The sequence below is a fragment of the Dicentrarchus labrax genome, unplaced genomic scaffold (genome assembly GCF_905237075.1).
Source record: "Dicentrarchus labrax unplaced genomic scaffold, dlabrax2021, whole genome shotgun sequence".
Classification (NCBI taxonomy): Eukaryota; Metazoa; Chordata; class Actinopteri; family Moronidae; genus Dicentrarchus; species Dicentrarchus labrax.
Genome location: NW_026136720.1, coordinates 29,485,771 through 29,502,800, shown reverse-complemented (window position 1 = coordinate 29,502,800; position 17,030 = coordinate 29,485,771). Strand labels below are relative to the sequence as shown.

General features: G+C 40.7%; 1 protein-coding gene across 1 annotated transcript; it reads left to right on the top strand.

Moving 5' to 3' along the window:
• Window positions 1–205: 205 nt before the first annotated feature.
• Window positions 206–15,305, top strand: pskh1 (protein serine kinase H1). The gene is made up of 4 exons (XM_051383276.1): window positions 206–544; window positions 1,249–2,040; window positions 4,169–5,086; window positions 10,635–15,305. The coding sequence occupies exons 2-4, from the start codon at window positions 1,972–1,974 to the stop codon at window positions 10,950–10,952; spliced, it is 1,305 nt and encodes a 434-aa protein (XP_051239236.1). The 5' UTR covers window positions 206–544; window positions 1,249–1,971; the 3' UTR covers window positions 10,953–15,305.
• Window positions 15,306–17,030: the final 1,725 nt, after the last annotated feature.

Here is a 17,030-nt window from a genome sequence, read left to right as displayed (position 1 = left end):
ATACATACATAGACATAGTTATATATAACAAAAAAAAACACAGCTCAAACAAGCTAAAATATATAAAGTGTCACATTCACACCTCAAGGGTTTGGTTTACTTTCTCCTTAAAAAAAACATTTAGTTTCACATAAAATGCAGCGCAGAACAGCGTTTTATTTTGAAAACGTCAACCGGAACACCTGTGAACACTGTGTGTCTTCTCGCGGCTCTCTGGCTGTGGGAAGGTGGTCCTGGTCGAAAAACACCGCACAGAAAAACAACCGACGGGGCAACTTTGCGTGTTTTTGTAGAGTCCCTTCATCTTCTAAACAGACCATAAAAGTGCGGAATTGAGCCAAAATGTTGCTGACAAAGGAAGTGATGGATTTGACCTGTTTGTCATCGGGAATAAAGTTGGGAAACTCCGAGGTGAAAATGGAGAGCCCAGCTGAGTGAGAGTGGGGTGAGGAGGCTGGATTTGGCAGAAGTTGGGAGTCCTGCCCTGCTGCTAGCAGGCTAGTTAGCATGCTTAAACACTCCGCTATCTCGGATAAGTAATGAGGTGAGGTTGAGTTTTACTCTTGTAATGTCGGCTTATTTGTGGAGGTTTTTACAGACTGTTCAGGTGTTTGCAAGAAAAATAACGGTCAAATGTGTTTTTGGCTGAAGAAAAAACATTGACAACTTCAGGCCTGGTCTTTTTTTTTTTCATTTTCTTTAAAGTTAACTAAACTTTAATGCAGTTGTAAAATTCAGATATAACTGTACTGCGGTCCGAGCGGACTTGAACTGTGTTTTAAAGGGTTGGTTCCAGTTCATTTCCCCTTGCTATACGTGAATAAGTAAAGTAAGTTGACAAACATTTTGTACTGAGAATTTCTAACAATATATGAAGCAGACTTCCAACATTTCAGACTCGGATAAGAGTGACCATCTGTGATAGTGCAGCTATTTCTCCCAATGGCAGAGCTACCACTTGTTTTCTTGGCCATTTCAGTGTGTGGATAGCTGTAATCAGAGTTTGGCTGAAAGTTTCACAATATGGCCTCATCACGCAACTTCCATACCAAAAAAATGGTGTGTCACTTCAGTGCTCAAATGATCAATGTGTTTGGGTCCGTTTCTGCCAATCACTGACATTCCTGAAAGCTGCCCCTGTCCTGTCTGCATTCAGCGTATACTCAGTATGACACAGTCCCTGTATGTTTGCTGAGCCTAACCATAATCAGTCAGGATTCATATTTCATTTTATGTTCTGCATTTCAGAGCTTCCCTCCGCTGTCCTCCAGCCTGTGATTCTCCAGGGGAGCTGCTTTATCTGACCGCTGCTGACAATGCAGCTTCTCCCAATGGATCCAAGCAAAGCTGATGATCTGATTTTCTGTGGATGTTCTGCCTGAATCTTTCTGCGTTTCTGCAAAAGGACAACCACATTTAAACCTGTTTTTTTAAGAGCCCCTCTCCCTCCCCAGCCCCATCACTAATTTTCGTACTGTGTGCATCCATACTAACCGATTGTATCTCAGACATTCATCATATTACGCCATCAGAGATGGGGCCCTGGTAGGTTCTTCAAGGGGCTTGAGGTGCCCCCCTGCCTGCCGACTGTGCAGCCTGGCTGCGTGTGTGAGACCCACCGGCACGGGCCCCCCCTTAAAATCTTGTAACAAGAAGCAAACCAGCAATACAGCACTTGCTGATGGAGCCGAGACACACAAAGTGCTTGTCCAAAATATATTCATGAACTCTTGAACTTTTTAAACTGGACTTAAGTGGATGTATCGGGTGTAATCATGAACTCTGACTGCTGATGCCAGCTCATCGGGGCCTGAGTGGGTGTAATCAGCTTTATTCATGAACCCTCTTGTCTGAGCCTGGGTAAAGCCTGGATGTTGGATGCCCTGAGTGTGTTGAATCAGCTGTTGCGGTGATGAGGCAGGGCTCCTGGTGGCCTGTGAGGCTGACGGGGCAGTGGCCCAAGGTGATGTGATGGGGTGCAGGAACAGTAAGGTCCTCCCTGAGCCTCCAGGGGATGTTCAGTTGGACCTGGTCAAAAAGGTCAGTAGCACAATGTTGTTATTAGCAATGCTAATAATATTGTTACCACCATAGATGCTGCTACTATCCATAACAGCAGCAGTCATTACTGCTATGTACACTGCTGCCAGTATTAACTTAGGGCTGTGATTAACGATTATATAACGATATTTCTATTTCGATATACTCCCAATTAGGTACATATAGTCAACATATACTCTTACACACCTTACAGTGTGTAAGGTTTAAGGATTTATTGGCAATAACTAAATATAATATTCACAGGGTTTGTTTTTGCTCCCTTGGAATGGAACGTTTATATCTACAGATCTTGCGGGAGGGTGAAGTGAGAGAGTTAAGATCTGCAATTACACCACTAGATGTTACTAAATTCTACACATTGGACCTTTAATCGTCAGAAAAGAACTTTTAAAAATGTCCCAATTTCCCAAAGCCCAATGCGAAATCCTCAAATGTATCTATTGTCCAACCAACAGTCCTCAGTTATTCAGTGTACAGTGATATAACCCAAAGAAAAAAGAAGAAAAGCAAATCATTAAGTTTGATAAGCTGGAAAAGCATTTTGTTTATTAAATGACTTAACAGTCCCTCCAGGACTTTGCAGGCTTTTTTGGGGATTGTTGTTTTAAAGTAGCTTTTATAAAATTGTGATGGAATGATTTTAGGCTTACATTTTTCTTTGATTGCACAAGAAAGTGAAAATGGAAAATTAAAAATCGAAGGCAATTTGTTCCAGTGAGAATGAACTTGTTAGTAGTTTGGGGACCTTGGGCTCAACATTTTGTGCGGGGGACTGCAATGATTGGTGAGACTCGCAGTAAACTACAATGATTGTGGAAAGAATTTGGGTGATTGGACAAAATTGGAAAGTTACGCACAATTCCCGGGAATCAGTTGAATTTGTGTTAATTGTTGTGATCACAACATTGCAACTTCCTGGATGGACTCACTTAAACAATTAATTAAAAATTCATACTGTTGACTTTCTGTCAGTCAACGAGTCAACTAACCCTTTCACCTCTGTGTATTCATTCAAGCCCCTGTACGTAAAATGTCATGTGATTATAACTAATCTTATTAATCCATGAAAGTATACTGATGGCAGAAGGTTTTATTCTGTTGTAGGAAAATTGAGTGATTCTGGTGAAATTCGGTGCGGTCTATGAGTTACTTCCATCATATCAGGACATTCTTAATTTCTTAAAAGTCGATTGACTGAGATTAATCAGCTGCTATTTTGGTAATTGATTGATTGATTGTTCAAGTCAGTTCTACAATATTCATCTGAAAATATTTGGGTTGCTGGTTGGACAAACAAGTCATTTAAATACGTCAACTTCGGCTTTGAGTAATTGTGATGGGCATTTTTTAACTCTATTTTTTCGCGATCGTATGCAGACTTTAATGAGGGACAAATCTATAACTATAGATCAGTGGTTGTCAAACTGGTAGGGACACTGCAGGTGGGGAGTGGGTGACCAGGGGAAAAATATGGAGTGGAACAAAGTCGAATTAATATGATTTATGTAGGGAAAATAAACAAATGAGTGTGCTGACCTTAATTTCACTTAAATTCAACTTGGATCCTTTTTCTTTTATTAGTTTTGGTTTCCCTGTCATTGTTAATAATTGCTAAAAATTGTGGGGTGGTGGGGCGTAAACTTTTTTTAGCTTCTGAAGGGGCCCATGGCAGGAAAAAAAAAAGAGAACCACTGCTAGACTAACTTTTAGAGTTAGACCAATTAATCAGCCAGAGTAAAATACTGTCAATATTAGCTTATTGTCCATAAATAACCTGGCAAACTAGGTTTGAGGTCATTTATAAACAGTGTTCCCATTACAAAGATTGTGCATCAGAGAGCAAAGACATTTGATTTTCAACTGTGAAATGTCCCGCACAGCATGTTTTTGTATTATAATTATAATTTTTTATATATATATGTGTGTAAAATATTGATATCAGTGTCAGCCTCAGAAGTCCAGTATTGGTCGGTCTGGACTAACTACAGACTAAAAATGTATACACACGTTTTTACTTACACAGTTTGCTTCCACGGAAAATAATAAACCTTAGTTGTTCTGGTTTGTCATTTGCACCTTCAGTGAACTTTGTTCCTGTATTTTTTAGGTTGATCCTCCTCCACCTCCTCAGACAGATATCTATAAGCACTTCATACGAGGGGATGGCACTAGGAGCAAGATGGGTGTGGCCAGTGGAGGGAGAGGAGACAAGGCTGACTCCACCTCCCCATATCAGGCCCAAGCTGCCACTCCCACTGCTTCCGCCCAGCCCCCCAAGGACCCGTCCGAGCTGTCGGACCCTCAGCGGAAGAAGGTGGCAAAATACAGAGCCAAGTTTGACCCCCGGGTCACAGCCAAGTACGACATCAAAGCTCTGATAGGTCGCGGGAGTTTCAGCCGGGTCGTTCGCGTGGAGCACAAGAGCACGCGGCAGCCATACGCCATCAAGATGATCGAGACCCGTTACCGGGAGGGGAGGGAGGTGTGTGAGTCTGAACTCTGCGTTCTGCGCCGTGTCCGTCACACCAACATAATCCAGCTGATGGAGGTGTTTGAGACGGCGGAGCGTGTCTACATGGTCATGGAGCTGGCCACCGGAGGAGAGCTCTTTGACCGGATCATTGCCCGCGGCTCCTTCACAGAGCGGGACGCCACGCGGGTGCTTCAGATGGTGCTGGACGGCGTCAAGTACCTCCACACTTTGGGGATCACTCACCGAGACCTGAAGCCAGAGAACCTGCTCTACTACCACCCTGGGGCCGATTCCAAGATCATCATCACTGACTTTGGTTTGGCCAGTAGCAGGAAGAAGGGGGACGAGTGTCTGATGAAGACCACCTGCGGCACGCCAGAGTACATCGCCCCTGAAATCCTGGTGAGGAAGCCCTATACGAACGCTGTAGACATGTGGGCGCTGGGGGTGATATCGTACATCCTGCTGAGCGGAACTATGCCCTTCGAGGACGACAACCGCATGAGGCTCTACCGGCAGATCCTCAAGGGGAAGTACAGCTTCTCTGGAGAGGTGAGGAGTTAGATCTGAAACACACTCTCTCTCTAACTCACACACACACACACACAAACACACACACACACACACACACACACACACACACACTCACCAGCAGACTTCACCCATATTTGGAATACATTCCTCACGCTGCATGAGGCTTTGTCAACAGATTTCCAAGAAGTTCTGCTTTTCTCATGAGGTGACACAGTTTCACACAGACACACACTCATTTTCAAACACACTCCCGTCCTTGCTCTTCATCTCACAGTTCACGTCCATTTCTGTTTCATGTACCTCTCCCTTTCCTTTTACCTTGCCATACTCGCTCGCTCTCATTCATTTGCTCTGTCTTGCAAGTCGATATCTATGTATGCCTCTCCCTCTAAGTCTGTGTCTGTGTGCACAATAATTTATGCTCAATCTGTGCATCTAGTTACAAGAGTGCTGAGTAGTCCGTTCCTTTGTTTCATAGCGTGGGATGTTTATGTTGCCAGTGAGCTTTACAAAAGGGCCCCTTAGTTAATGTTTGCCCCACATACAGCCACTCCAGCGCAAATAATAGCTGAGTAGTTTTGTAATATTTAATGAGGAGCAGTTATATCATCTCAGTTTTCCAGGGATGTGTCCAGATTTGAACTTCTCCAATGTCCGACAGGTAAGATAAGGTCAGATCTGACACATTTAATAATTGAAATCACTTCCAGGGAGCTGGAATTTTAGCTGAGGTCTGCAAATAGTACAGTGCTGCTGGATGAGTACCAGGTTATGTCCAGCAAGTCGTCCTTGGAATCAGTGAGAGAACTTGTTACTGGAACCGTTATGCATTTTTTGGATGATATACTGGTTGTTGAGTAGATATTATGGTCTTGGTCACATAAAAGCCTATAAACTTAAAAAAGGAGCAAGATTTCTGATGAGAGCAATGACAGAGCAGCCTTTATTCTCTGTCATCATGAGGACAGACAGGCCCAAAAATTCATATTTCATTAAGAAGTCCAAACAAGCTGTAATAACAACACTGACATAGTTTAACCTTTTAAAGTTGATATGGCGAGCTTTGTAGCAAACGAGTTGCCTACTTACACATCCAGCAGTGATGTTTCTGCCCACTTGGTGAATGTAATATTCACTCCTTTTAGCTCTGGCTTTGGTTTCTACTAGTTCATGACGGAAATATTTGACTGTTTAGCTGCTAAAGTTTCCACTATGTTCACCAGCTAGACGCTAACTTTATCTGTTTGCTGTTTGGTGCTGGACAGGTAGTGTGTTTATCAGATTTTTTTCACTGAAAACAGCTGCCTGCTGTGGCCGAAGACGAGGCTACGACAGCAGTGGTGAGAGTGAATTATATATAAAGCTGTGGGCTGAAAGTAATAACATTCTCTATAGAACTTGGGGTGTGAGAAAATATAGAAAAATACTGTATCATAATATTTTGTTTTGTAATATTGTATCAATGCTCAAAAACACTATTGATTTTTGGGTGTAAACCCCCAAGTACTAGTATTAGTACCTATTAGTAGTATTGTATTGCCATACTTTTGCACATACACACCCCTACATATAAGGGGGATAGTTCTCATATGGTTTGTCACTACGAGTTACCCAATTCACATTTTGTTCACATTGAACTACATACCGTAATTTCCGGACTATAAGCCGCTACTTTTTCCACACGCTTTGAACCCTGCGGCTTAAACAATGATGCGGCTAATCTATAGATTTTTACGGGCTTACGTCCTCCAGGAGGCGCTCTAGCAGGAAGCGCAAGAGCGAGACAGACAGGTGGAAGAGATAATGCGCCGAGGAAGCTAGTTTGATTGTGTTTTGAATTCATTCAGTCATTTTGCGCATCATGCACACACCCTCATCATGGAAAACACAAGAAGAAATGATGCAGCTTTTTTAAAGGCAATCGATCTGGCTGTCGAAGAAGAGCTGCTGCATGTAAGCTTGGCATCAATGAATCAACGGTGAGACGTTGGAGATGGCAGCATTTATTTAATTAAAAATTTAAAAAATATTTCTGTGTAAATATCTGATGTTACAGCGTGGACACCTGCAGCTTATAGACAAGTGCGGCCTATATATGTAAAAAATGTTTTTTTCTTTTTAAATTTAGTTGGTGCGGCTTATATTCAGGTGCGCTCAATAGTCCGGAAATTACGGTAGTCATTTGACCCATTGCTGTTATAAAAACATTGATTATAGCCATTTGAAATGTGTTGTCTGTAGTTTTATTAACAGAGTTATGCTTACATTTGATCCAACTGCATTGTGTTTACCCTTGAGTCCTGACAAGCTTGTAATGCTTTGCTATTTGTCACAAATGTTGAAATGGTACACTGTTTACATCCATGCATTTCTATGTTTTTTGCCACCAACAGTCTATCATTAGAATAGCTTGTACTTTTGCGCGTACTCATAACAAAACATGGCTCGACAGTGCTACGAAAACACAAAAGTTCTTATTTTCAGGTGGTTATACACTGATGAAAACATACAACATCATATTCCATTTCTGCCAATAGATCCCCCTAAATGTTACACACTGGACCTTTAAGAAGACCCCGTCCTGAGGGTAAATGAGAGGTGGAGCTGAGGTTAGGCAGACTTGAATGCATTTCCCTTGGGGACATGTGTCTTTACGGCTGTGATAAATAATGTTCACATTTACAGCTGTAGACCAAGAACTAATGACAGCCCAGACAATGTAGTAGGCTGAGGAGAAATGTATGTCTGAGGGTTATATATGTGTCATGTATCTTTAGCCAACACTGGTGATTTACCTGCTGTGTGGAGAGTGGGGGAAGTTGTCTACTGGGAGACTGAAAACACAGCTGGTTGCCAAGCAGGACATCATGTACAAACTGTGTGTGTGTGCGCAGAAAGGCATGCTGTGTTGATATTCCCAATTCTTGTCTATGCAGGGGGTAAAGTTTGACTCACTACCAGTGAGAGAGTCAGCAGCAGTTGTCAGGAACATTTGCTTTAAAGGACCTTTTTATTTACTTTCGATCTTTTAAGAACATGAAATTCTGTAGAAACAAAATGTATACAAACAGGCACACTACCCCACACCCTTTATTGAGTCTGACATGAGAAGACTAAGAAGACACATTATCACATTGAGTGGAATAAACCAAATGCCTAATGAGCATGTTTGTTTTGGTCAGCTTTAGAGCTCACAGTATGCTCCTCACACTGTAAGGCACTGTAAGACGCTCTCAGCTTTATATCACTCTTCTGCCCTCTTGTGTCCAGTGGACAAAGTTCTGCTTATGCCAAGCAAACTTAAAATTCTAAAAAAAATTATTTAACCCCCCCCCCCCCCACAAAATTTTTCCTTAGAAGCCATTTTGACACAAAATAGTAGGGTAAACACGGATGTTACCAATGATCCTAATTATGTTCTTTTCCATTCAGGTCAAGGTTGTGCATGTTGGCTCACTGGAAACTATCTGCTACACTGAAGGGACCTTAATGAACCTTAAATAGTATCACTGGTAACGCCTGTGTTTAACCCACTATTTCATGTCAAAATGGCTGCTTTGAAAACGGTATTTTGTGCCTTCTTTTGGATATTTGACTGTCCGAATGATGCATGCACAGTGAGTTTTCACATGCATCTGTTGAATCCTGCTCTTACGTATAATAAGCCATCATGGTCCAACTTGCACACGTGTATGGTTGGGTGTCATTAAGATTTACTTTAACGGTACTCTTCTCGGTTCTTCTTTTATTTTTCTTTTGTGTGTTTTATTCTATGTATGTACATAGCCTTTATTTCCAGAAATAGACCTTTTTCACAGTAGGGTTAACACAGGTGTTACCAAGGATACTAATTAAGTAGTGCTGTCAGTTAAACGGGTTATTAACGGCGTTAACGCAAACCCATTTTAACGGCGTTAATTTTTTTTATCGCAAGATTAACGTCCTTTTTGGCCTAGCACACTTTGTAGTTTTTTTCACATGCTGTTGCAACAACTAGTAACGTTAGAAAAACTACAACACCACACCGAATCTAGCTAGACCGGAAACAAAACAACAGGCACGCCGCACACACTTGTTTAATGTTGCTATCCATTTGTCTCGTAAATCCCCCGCCCGAGTTGCTCTGCTGCGAGAACGTGACGTAATTGCCTGGTTTGTACCACTTATAGCGTTCCATTTGTCTTTGGGCATTACGAGTCGGAAAGAAGTGCAGCAGCTGTCTTGTTATAGCTTGTGGCTCTTCTTAACAAGCTCAATGTGAAATAATAATGTTTTTCTACAGTAACACTAACATTTCAAGTAATTCCGTTATTACAAGTCTTATATTTCAATATTATTTTGCCATTTTCGCCTATTTCAGTTTCAACAAGTGCTGTGGTGTTTCTCTCGAGCCACAAGGGGCAGTGGCAGGCTAGTGTTATTGTTAGCTACATTAGCCTATTTAGCAAACCAGCTCGAAAAAAAACTTTACATTGTATTGCACGCACAGCAACACCGTGCAATGCTTAAATTGGTGACCGGACTAAAGCAACAATGTAGTGTAGGAGCATTTAAAATCGACATTAAAACGACCAATGTAGTACAAATGCAAAGAAAATACATCTCAATACGGGCGCTGTCATCTTTGTTTTGCCGGTCGTACGTTCGTCCTCGTTTAGCTCGGTGTACTGTGAGGTAGCCCGAGCTGGACGGCTGAAATTGATCAAAAGGGGGTGTGTCTCGGTGAAATGTCGCGAGATAGCTGCGAGATTTACACTTTCCAACTCGGGCTCCGAGTTCACGAGACAAATGGATAGCACCATAAGAGCAGTAGACATTACATTTTGAGTGAGTTTTGAGCGCGAGACGCCGAAATGGATGCCAGTAATATTCTGAATGGAAAGTTTACTTTTAAAAAATTTGCCAAATGGTTCCATTGACAAGACCAAAGTGATCTGTGTGTTTTGTCGTTGTGAACTGAGCTATCATCGCAGCACGTCCAGTCTGAAATACCACTTGATGGCCAAGCACACAGCTGATGCGAATGCTCCGCCCCCTCATCAAAGCCAGGCGACAATGGATGATTTTTCAATAAAAACAACATTTGCACAAAGCAAGCCAATCCACTTTTCCATGTTGATAAGAGCATTAAAACGAGAAAAAATTATGGGACAAAAAGAAATCAAGGGACATTTAGAATAGATAAAAATGTGCGATTAATTGCGAGTTAACTATGACATTAATGCGGTTAATCGCGATTAAATGTTTGAATCGTTTGACAGCACTATAATTAAGGTTTTGTTCCATTTAGTGTAGCAGAGACTTTCCAGTGAGCGAACATGCACAATAGCCTCTGTTTGACCTGAATGGAACAGAACCTTAATTAGTATCATTGGTAACACCTGTGTTTACCCTACTATTTTTATGTCAAAATGGCTGCTGTGAAAAAGGTCTATAAATGCAATACAATTCAGAAATGAGTGCCTACACCCCAGTTACAGAATGACTGGGTCAGGCTATATACAGAACTGACATTAAAATTTCAGTTTGTTAATTATAGCCTTGTCTCATGTCTGTGTCTCTCCAGCCGTGGCCCAGCGTGTCCAACCTGGCCAAAGACTTTGTGGAGCGGATTCTAACGGTGGACCCCAGCGAGCGGCTCACAGCTGGCCAAGCCCTCAAGCACCCCTGGATCGTCAGCATGGCTGCCGCCTCCTCCATGAAGAACCTGCAGCGCTGTATATCTCAGAACCTCCTGAAGCGGGCGTCCTCACGCTGCCACAGCACCAAGTCGGCCCAGTCTACTCGCTCCAGCCGCTCCACCAAATCCAACAAAGCCCGGCGGGTGCGAGAGAAGGAGCTGCGCGAGCTAAACCGGCGATATCAGCAGCAGTACAACGGCTGAAACGGGGGGCGACCGCAGACTGCTTTTGGGGGGGAAACAGCACTAGTGACTGACCTTTTACAATGACTACCACCATTCGAAGTTGCTGCCAGTGTTAGAGGCCAAAATGGCTTCATGTCCCAAATCATATCCTTAAAAATGAGGACAATAACGTGACTTAATCCATGACTAAGGTTGACTGCTGCCAGTTGAGACTATTGTCAGAAATGATCATGAAGACAATGTAATCTATGAATTCCTATGGCAGCGTGTCTCCTGATGAGCACAGAAAAGGACACACCAGTAAGGTTTTGAAGTGTTACATCATCTCTCCATCCATTCCATCACTTTCTGTCTGGCAGGATGGTGCCTTTCCCTCCTTTTGCTTTTGTTCTTTCAATCCCTGTGTCTACATATTTATTTATTATTGTTGACATGATTATTAGTCTCCATTCAAATGGTCACTGGATAATGACCTTCCACGAGGATCTGTTGAACAGAGTTCTGGGTACTGAAGTTTGTAAGAAGAAAGGGATACTTTAAGAAGAGGGGAAAACAAATTCCCCTCACTCATTCCTGATTGAAAATTGCTGTGAATTTATTGTTGTACTAATTGTACAGACCTTGTCTTTAAGATGTGGGTTTCGGAAACACACTGCAACAACAAACACGCTTAGAGTTCAAAATGAAGGCGTATTTTTTTGTTAGTCAGTTCTAAGCTTATCTAATCTTGCCATTGTTGCTCCGGTAATATCATCGTTCTAAAGCTGTCAAAAGATTGTGAAGCTGTTTTGTGTCAGTGTTAAATCCTAAATGTATTGTACCAGACATTAGGCCACACAGCCCCCCTCCCAACGATTTATTAGATCAGTACATTGACTCATGAAGTACCTGCTATGATCTCTTCCTGTTGTAGAGCAGTACTCCAATAAGTCATTAGGGTTCAAAACCCTTTTGTGTTGGTGCATGTTTATTACGTGTTGCAAAAGCTCAAATTGCCTTGACCTGGAATGATTTAGAACCAGGCCTGATAAGTGGTAGCGATGTGTACGCGCTTCCCAAGAAATATCAGCCCAGTCAACCAGATGGTGGCGCTGTAATGCCAAATAATTTACATCGTAAGTCTGATTGACTAGAAAGTGGACACACAATGCGCTCTACCTGCTGTGGAAAACCAGTAATATGAATAGAACGAAAGAAGGATTTTGACTGTATAAACACCATATTGGGTACACAGCATTACGTGAGATCCATCGAAAAACATGGCATCCATCAAAAATGTGTTTGCAAAGGGCAGACTGAAGCCTTTTAAACTCGACCCATAGAGGGTGCCACAAAGGTAAAAAACGGTGGGCTAGAATTTCAAAAAATTCCACTGTGCATGCTCTGGGGGCGAGTATTAACACAATCTGAAGGGCCATTTTGATTGGTACGAGTGGGCGTGGACTATCACATATTTGTTCATAACTCTAAATTTCTTTGAACAATCCCGATGAAACTGGAGACAGTGCCACCTCCGGTTAATACACACCAGGTTTCATTCAAATCAGATGAACTGGGGCAAATGGTGGAAGTGCACCACTATTGAACCGCTACAGGCTTTGTGATGATGAAACAAGCGTGTGATTGGTCTCACTCCTTCTTTTAACAGAATCGAACTAGCCAAAGTGACTTTGCTCGGCATTGTGAAGCTTTCATTTTTGCCGATTGAGCTGCATCAGCATGGTGAGCGATATTTGTATTTAAAACGGTATGTGGTCATTTAGGGCGTTGCGTGGTTTTACAGTTTCATTGTTTATTACAGTGGGAGTGGCACACGTATGCAACAATGACAGCAAAGATCTTTGTTGTAGAGAGCTGCCTCTGGTTGCACTAGCTCTTTGAAAGTTCGAAGTTGGTTATAACAAAAGTGGAGATTGACACGTCACCAAATTAAAATGGGTTGCACCACGCAAATATTTACTCCAACCTGTTCGTAGCTAACTGAACCCACTGACAAAGCTAACATTAGCTTGCTAATATCTGACCCGTATAGACTGAAGAGGCGTCTGAAGACTTAAAATTACATTTCACATGAATAACACTTATACCTTAATTTACTAAATGTTATGCCAAAAATGATGCTAATTTTAGCTAGGTTAGCATAATCGTCTCTTTGTCACTCACTCAGAAGTGCATAAACACTGCTAACTCTGAAACATGAAATATAAAACAACCAGATTAAGTAAATCACTTAAACAAGCTATTTGTTACAATAACTTATGACTCACAGACTCATTATTGGATTTATGAATAGCCGGTGCAATCCAGGCATCTACCTACCATGAGAGTCCTACCATGTTTTCTAGCTAGCCTCTATTCCACGGACATTTGTTACTCAATGGATTTTCTCAGAAGAACATACCGCAACATATCAGCCATCGGCATGCTGTCACAGTAATTGTTTCTTGGTTAAAGTTTTACTAGCCATTGTCAGTAGTTGGCCATTTAGCGCAGAATATGGAGAGAAAATCCAGGAACATGATTCTGTTCGTGGAACAGAGGCTAACCAGGAGAGGGTCGACGTCAACAATACAATGTACAGTATAAATCTGTATACTACTCTTATGAAATGAAGGAACATTGTGAGAAGCATGTAGATGTGAATCAAATGACCGTTAGTATGTATGATTTATAAAAGATTCTGAATTACAGAACCACGCAACCAATGCAATCTTATGTACAAGTTTTCTTAAGATTGGTTCGTAAGTGCACTTAAATCTGAATACATCTGGAAGGCTTGCTTAGAGATGAGGTCTAGTTTATGAAATCCACAGTATTGATAGTAAAATAGGTTGTAGCTCTCTTATATTCTGCACTGTTTTAGTTCTGCCTTTTTCAGTCTGATTCATAACTAGTCCAATGCAGTCCAATATATAGTGTGGATGGTGGGCCTCCTTGCAGTAGGAAGGTTTTGTGACTTCTGCATTACTCAGAGCTGTTGATGTAATCGCAATAACCTGAAATGAGAGTAGACTAGGGATTTTGGTTTTTGTCATATTGTATAATTGAAATGGTAAAATGCTGCATTACAGTAAAGGGAATTTTCTGAACTTATTAAACAGTGCAAGCAAAGTGAAATGAATAATAAATGCGACTGATTGTTTGGTCATCCTATGTTTAAATCATGTTTAAATGATTGATTGCGAATGATTCATCCCCAACATGGTCAAAATAATGTGATATTTGATTATTGAATACTTCCCAAAGGTAGCACAACTTAAAGCTTCAGAAAGTTCCTCTGAGCTTCAGATTTCTTTTATCTGACAAAGCACTTCATCTATACAGTTAAATTCAATTTTCCTCTGCTTTTTTTTTTTTTTTTTATGTATTTTGTCCCTTCAGAGTAAATCAGTTGCTACAGTGTGGTCTTTTCTTCTTTATATGAGCATTTTGCTGTGATCTACCCCAGACTTTTGAAGTGTGTTGCTGTTGTGAACTTTTTAACACATACTGGAAACCTAAACGAGCCATGTCAGCTGACCTCAGTTCTTCCTTTCTTTTTGACCTTTGCTTTTTCCAGGATACTCTGATATCTTTCTGTTATTACTCTTTCCATTTTCTTTGATGTCAGATTTGAAGTCTTTGTCCCACTGCTGTTATCTGTCCCAATGTCTCTTGATGGGATTAAAGTACTTATAAAAGACCTTAAGTGACACATTGGAACTGGTATTGGTACATTCAAATCTTCACTGTGTACATTTTGATATACTCTACCCAAAATGTGTTTAATACCAAACGCATGCACTCTGTGCCCTTGAAAAGGTTCGTTCAAAAAGTGCTTCACAGACAAAACCGCAGTGGTCATGTTAAAGATTTTGGATGAAGTATTGGATTCAGTTTAAGGTGTCAAACTTCCTGCAGCATGCAGCTTAATGAGGTGGCCTTAGTTCTGGTAGATAGTTCATTGATTGCTCCTAGAGCATAGCATCTATGTGAAATAAACATTTGTAACCCGTTATGAAATCTTCACTCTTAGGCTCACAGTCACAAAGTAATCATTTGGACTCAAGGAATTGCTGTGGTTGAATTAGTAGGAACATTGCTGAGTGCCTAGTGTATACCATGTTCAATGAATAACCAAATCAACTGTTTTTGCAGTGTCAGCACATTTGTAAAAGTGTTTCCTGTCATGTTTTTATATATCTGTGATTTTATATAAATGCTGTCGTCCTAAATGAAGTAGCCAACTCAACACTGTTACCTGAAAACAGTCGTTCATCTTTTGTTATTGTGTGTCTAAATGAATGATAACACTTTGATTCTTCTACCATTAACGTTTTTTATTTTTTTAAACGGTGAGTTGTATGTGCCAATAAAACACTCGAACCTGAACCTTGTGTTTGTGTTTTAATATGCTTTTCTCTGAGAGCTTGTTTGTGATTGGCCAAACAGATCAATGAGTCACAATGCACAACGAGAATACATTTGATTTGTAACCCCCCCGAAAATGTAATGGTAGAAAGCTGGAGTTCAAGCTAAGGTAATATTTTTCGAACATTAGCTAACTAATTTAAGTTGTGACTGTTTATATGTCGCTTTTATCTTTTAACCAGATTCAAAATGTGGCTGTGTTTTCATCATAGACTAGCTTAGCACATAGCATATCTCAGTACGGGAAAGGACAAAGTTGACCAAGTTTCGGACTGAAGTTTGCTCAATTGTTATTGGAGCACAGAACCAAAAGAGGCGGGACTTTGGAAGAATAAATTGTCTTTTTCTATACATTTTTTTCTGCTCTTACTTAAACTAAAAATTAAACTAAAAGTGTATTTTCGTTTGCACAGAACATTTGCTATATAGTCTCACTGCTTTCATCAACCCTGTAAAAAAAGCTCAGATAAACCTGCTGTGTGCTTCCCCCCCCCGTAAGAAAGGGCAAACAGAGAGTTAGCAGCTGGCTGGTGGAGAAAAACATCCGACAGCCAAAGACTGCATGAAAGAATTGATGGAGGCAAAAACAGAGCTAAAGGGACTGTGAATATCTGATACATGTATGTCATGTTGGCAGAAACATGGCTCAAAATAAATGATGATGTTGCTCTGTGTCAACTGGTTGAGTAAACTGGCAACTGTTTGATAGCAACTTTATAAGGTGGGGTCAGCATTGTGTCACTTAATGTGGAGTTCTTCTGCCCCCCAGTGGCTGAAAAAATTGCATACAGCTTTAAGATTTGTACATTTAATTCAATTTTATTTGTATAGAGCCAATTTCAAACAGAAGTTATCAGAACACTTTTTTAATAAAGCAGGAAAATGAAAAACAAGACAAAATAACATTAAAATGCAATTAACAATAACAACAATACACAAACTCAATGACAAAAGCTTAATAACAACACAAGATTACATTTTACAAATTCAAAAAGGAGTAGGAAGAAGTATACACTTATTTATTCCTACGCCTTCTCTTCTTGTCAGTAAACAGTAAACTTTTTCACTACATATATTTATATATACACATATACACACATTTGAATACCTTTATACATACATGCACACATAACCATCATTACAGCCCTTTTTATATATCTTCTTGAACTTACTAATATTTGCGGTATGAACAAAAAGTTTCTTTAGAATAAACTCTCCTCTCAAATTCTAACCATCCTCCCTGTCAAAGAACATTTATGGTATATTGCTGGGTAGTAAATTATTTTTTGCTTTATACATTATATTATATATCATATCATACCGGAGACAGTACAAGATCCATTTAATTACGAGCTACTAACTGTGTCATATAGCCATGGTTCAATCCAAGGTTAATTCTGGTGGTAGTGAGTAGTTTATCAATTAATTGGGTTTGTATTTTATATTACAATGGGTGAAATAAGCATGTTAAATCCTAAAAGTTGTGTCCGTCCTAGTTACAGTCCTGTTTCCTGTCAGTAAACAGCGCCCACTGCTGGCAAAACCGCAGCGTGACCGGTAAAGCTGGACTAAAGTGGTGGATGGAGGCCCTGTGGGTTGCCAGGTTTGATACAAAGCCCCACACACCATTATCAACGGTACCTTTGGTGTGCGAGAACAAAGTCAGGATGACAGCCATTTGGTTAC

What these genes read in the sequence shown, in the direction of transcription:
- pskh1 (XM_051383276.1), top strand. Translation starts at nt 1,972, where the DNA reads ATGGGGTGCAGGAACAGTAAGGTCCTCCCTGAGCCTCCAGGGGATGTT. An exon ending in AGTTGGACCTGGTCAAAAAG is followed by an intron (nt 2,041 to 4,168) that starts GTCAGTAGCACA and finishes TGTATTTTTTAG; the next exon opens with GTTGATCCTCCTCCACCTCC. An exon ending in AGTACAGCTTCTCTGGAGAG is followed by an intron (nt 5,087 to 10,634) that starts GTGAGGAGTTAG and finishes GTGTCTCTCCAG; the next exon opens with CCGTGGCCCAGCGTGTCCAA.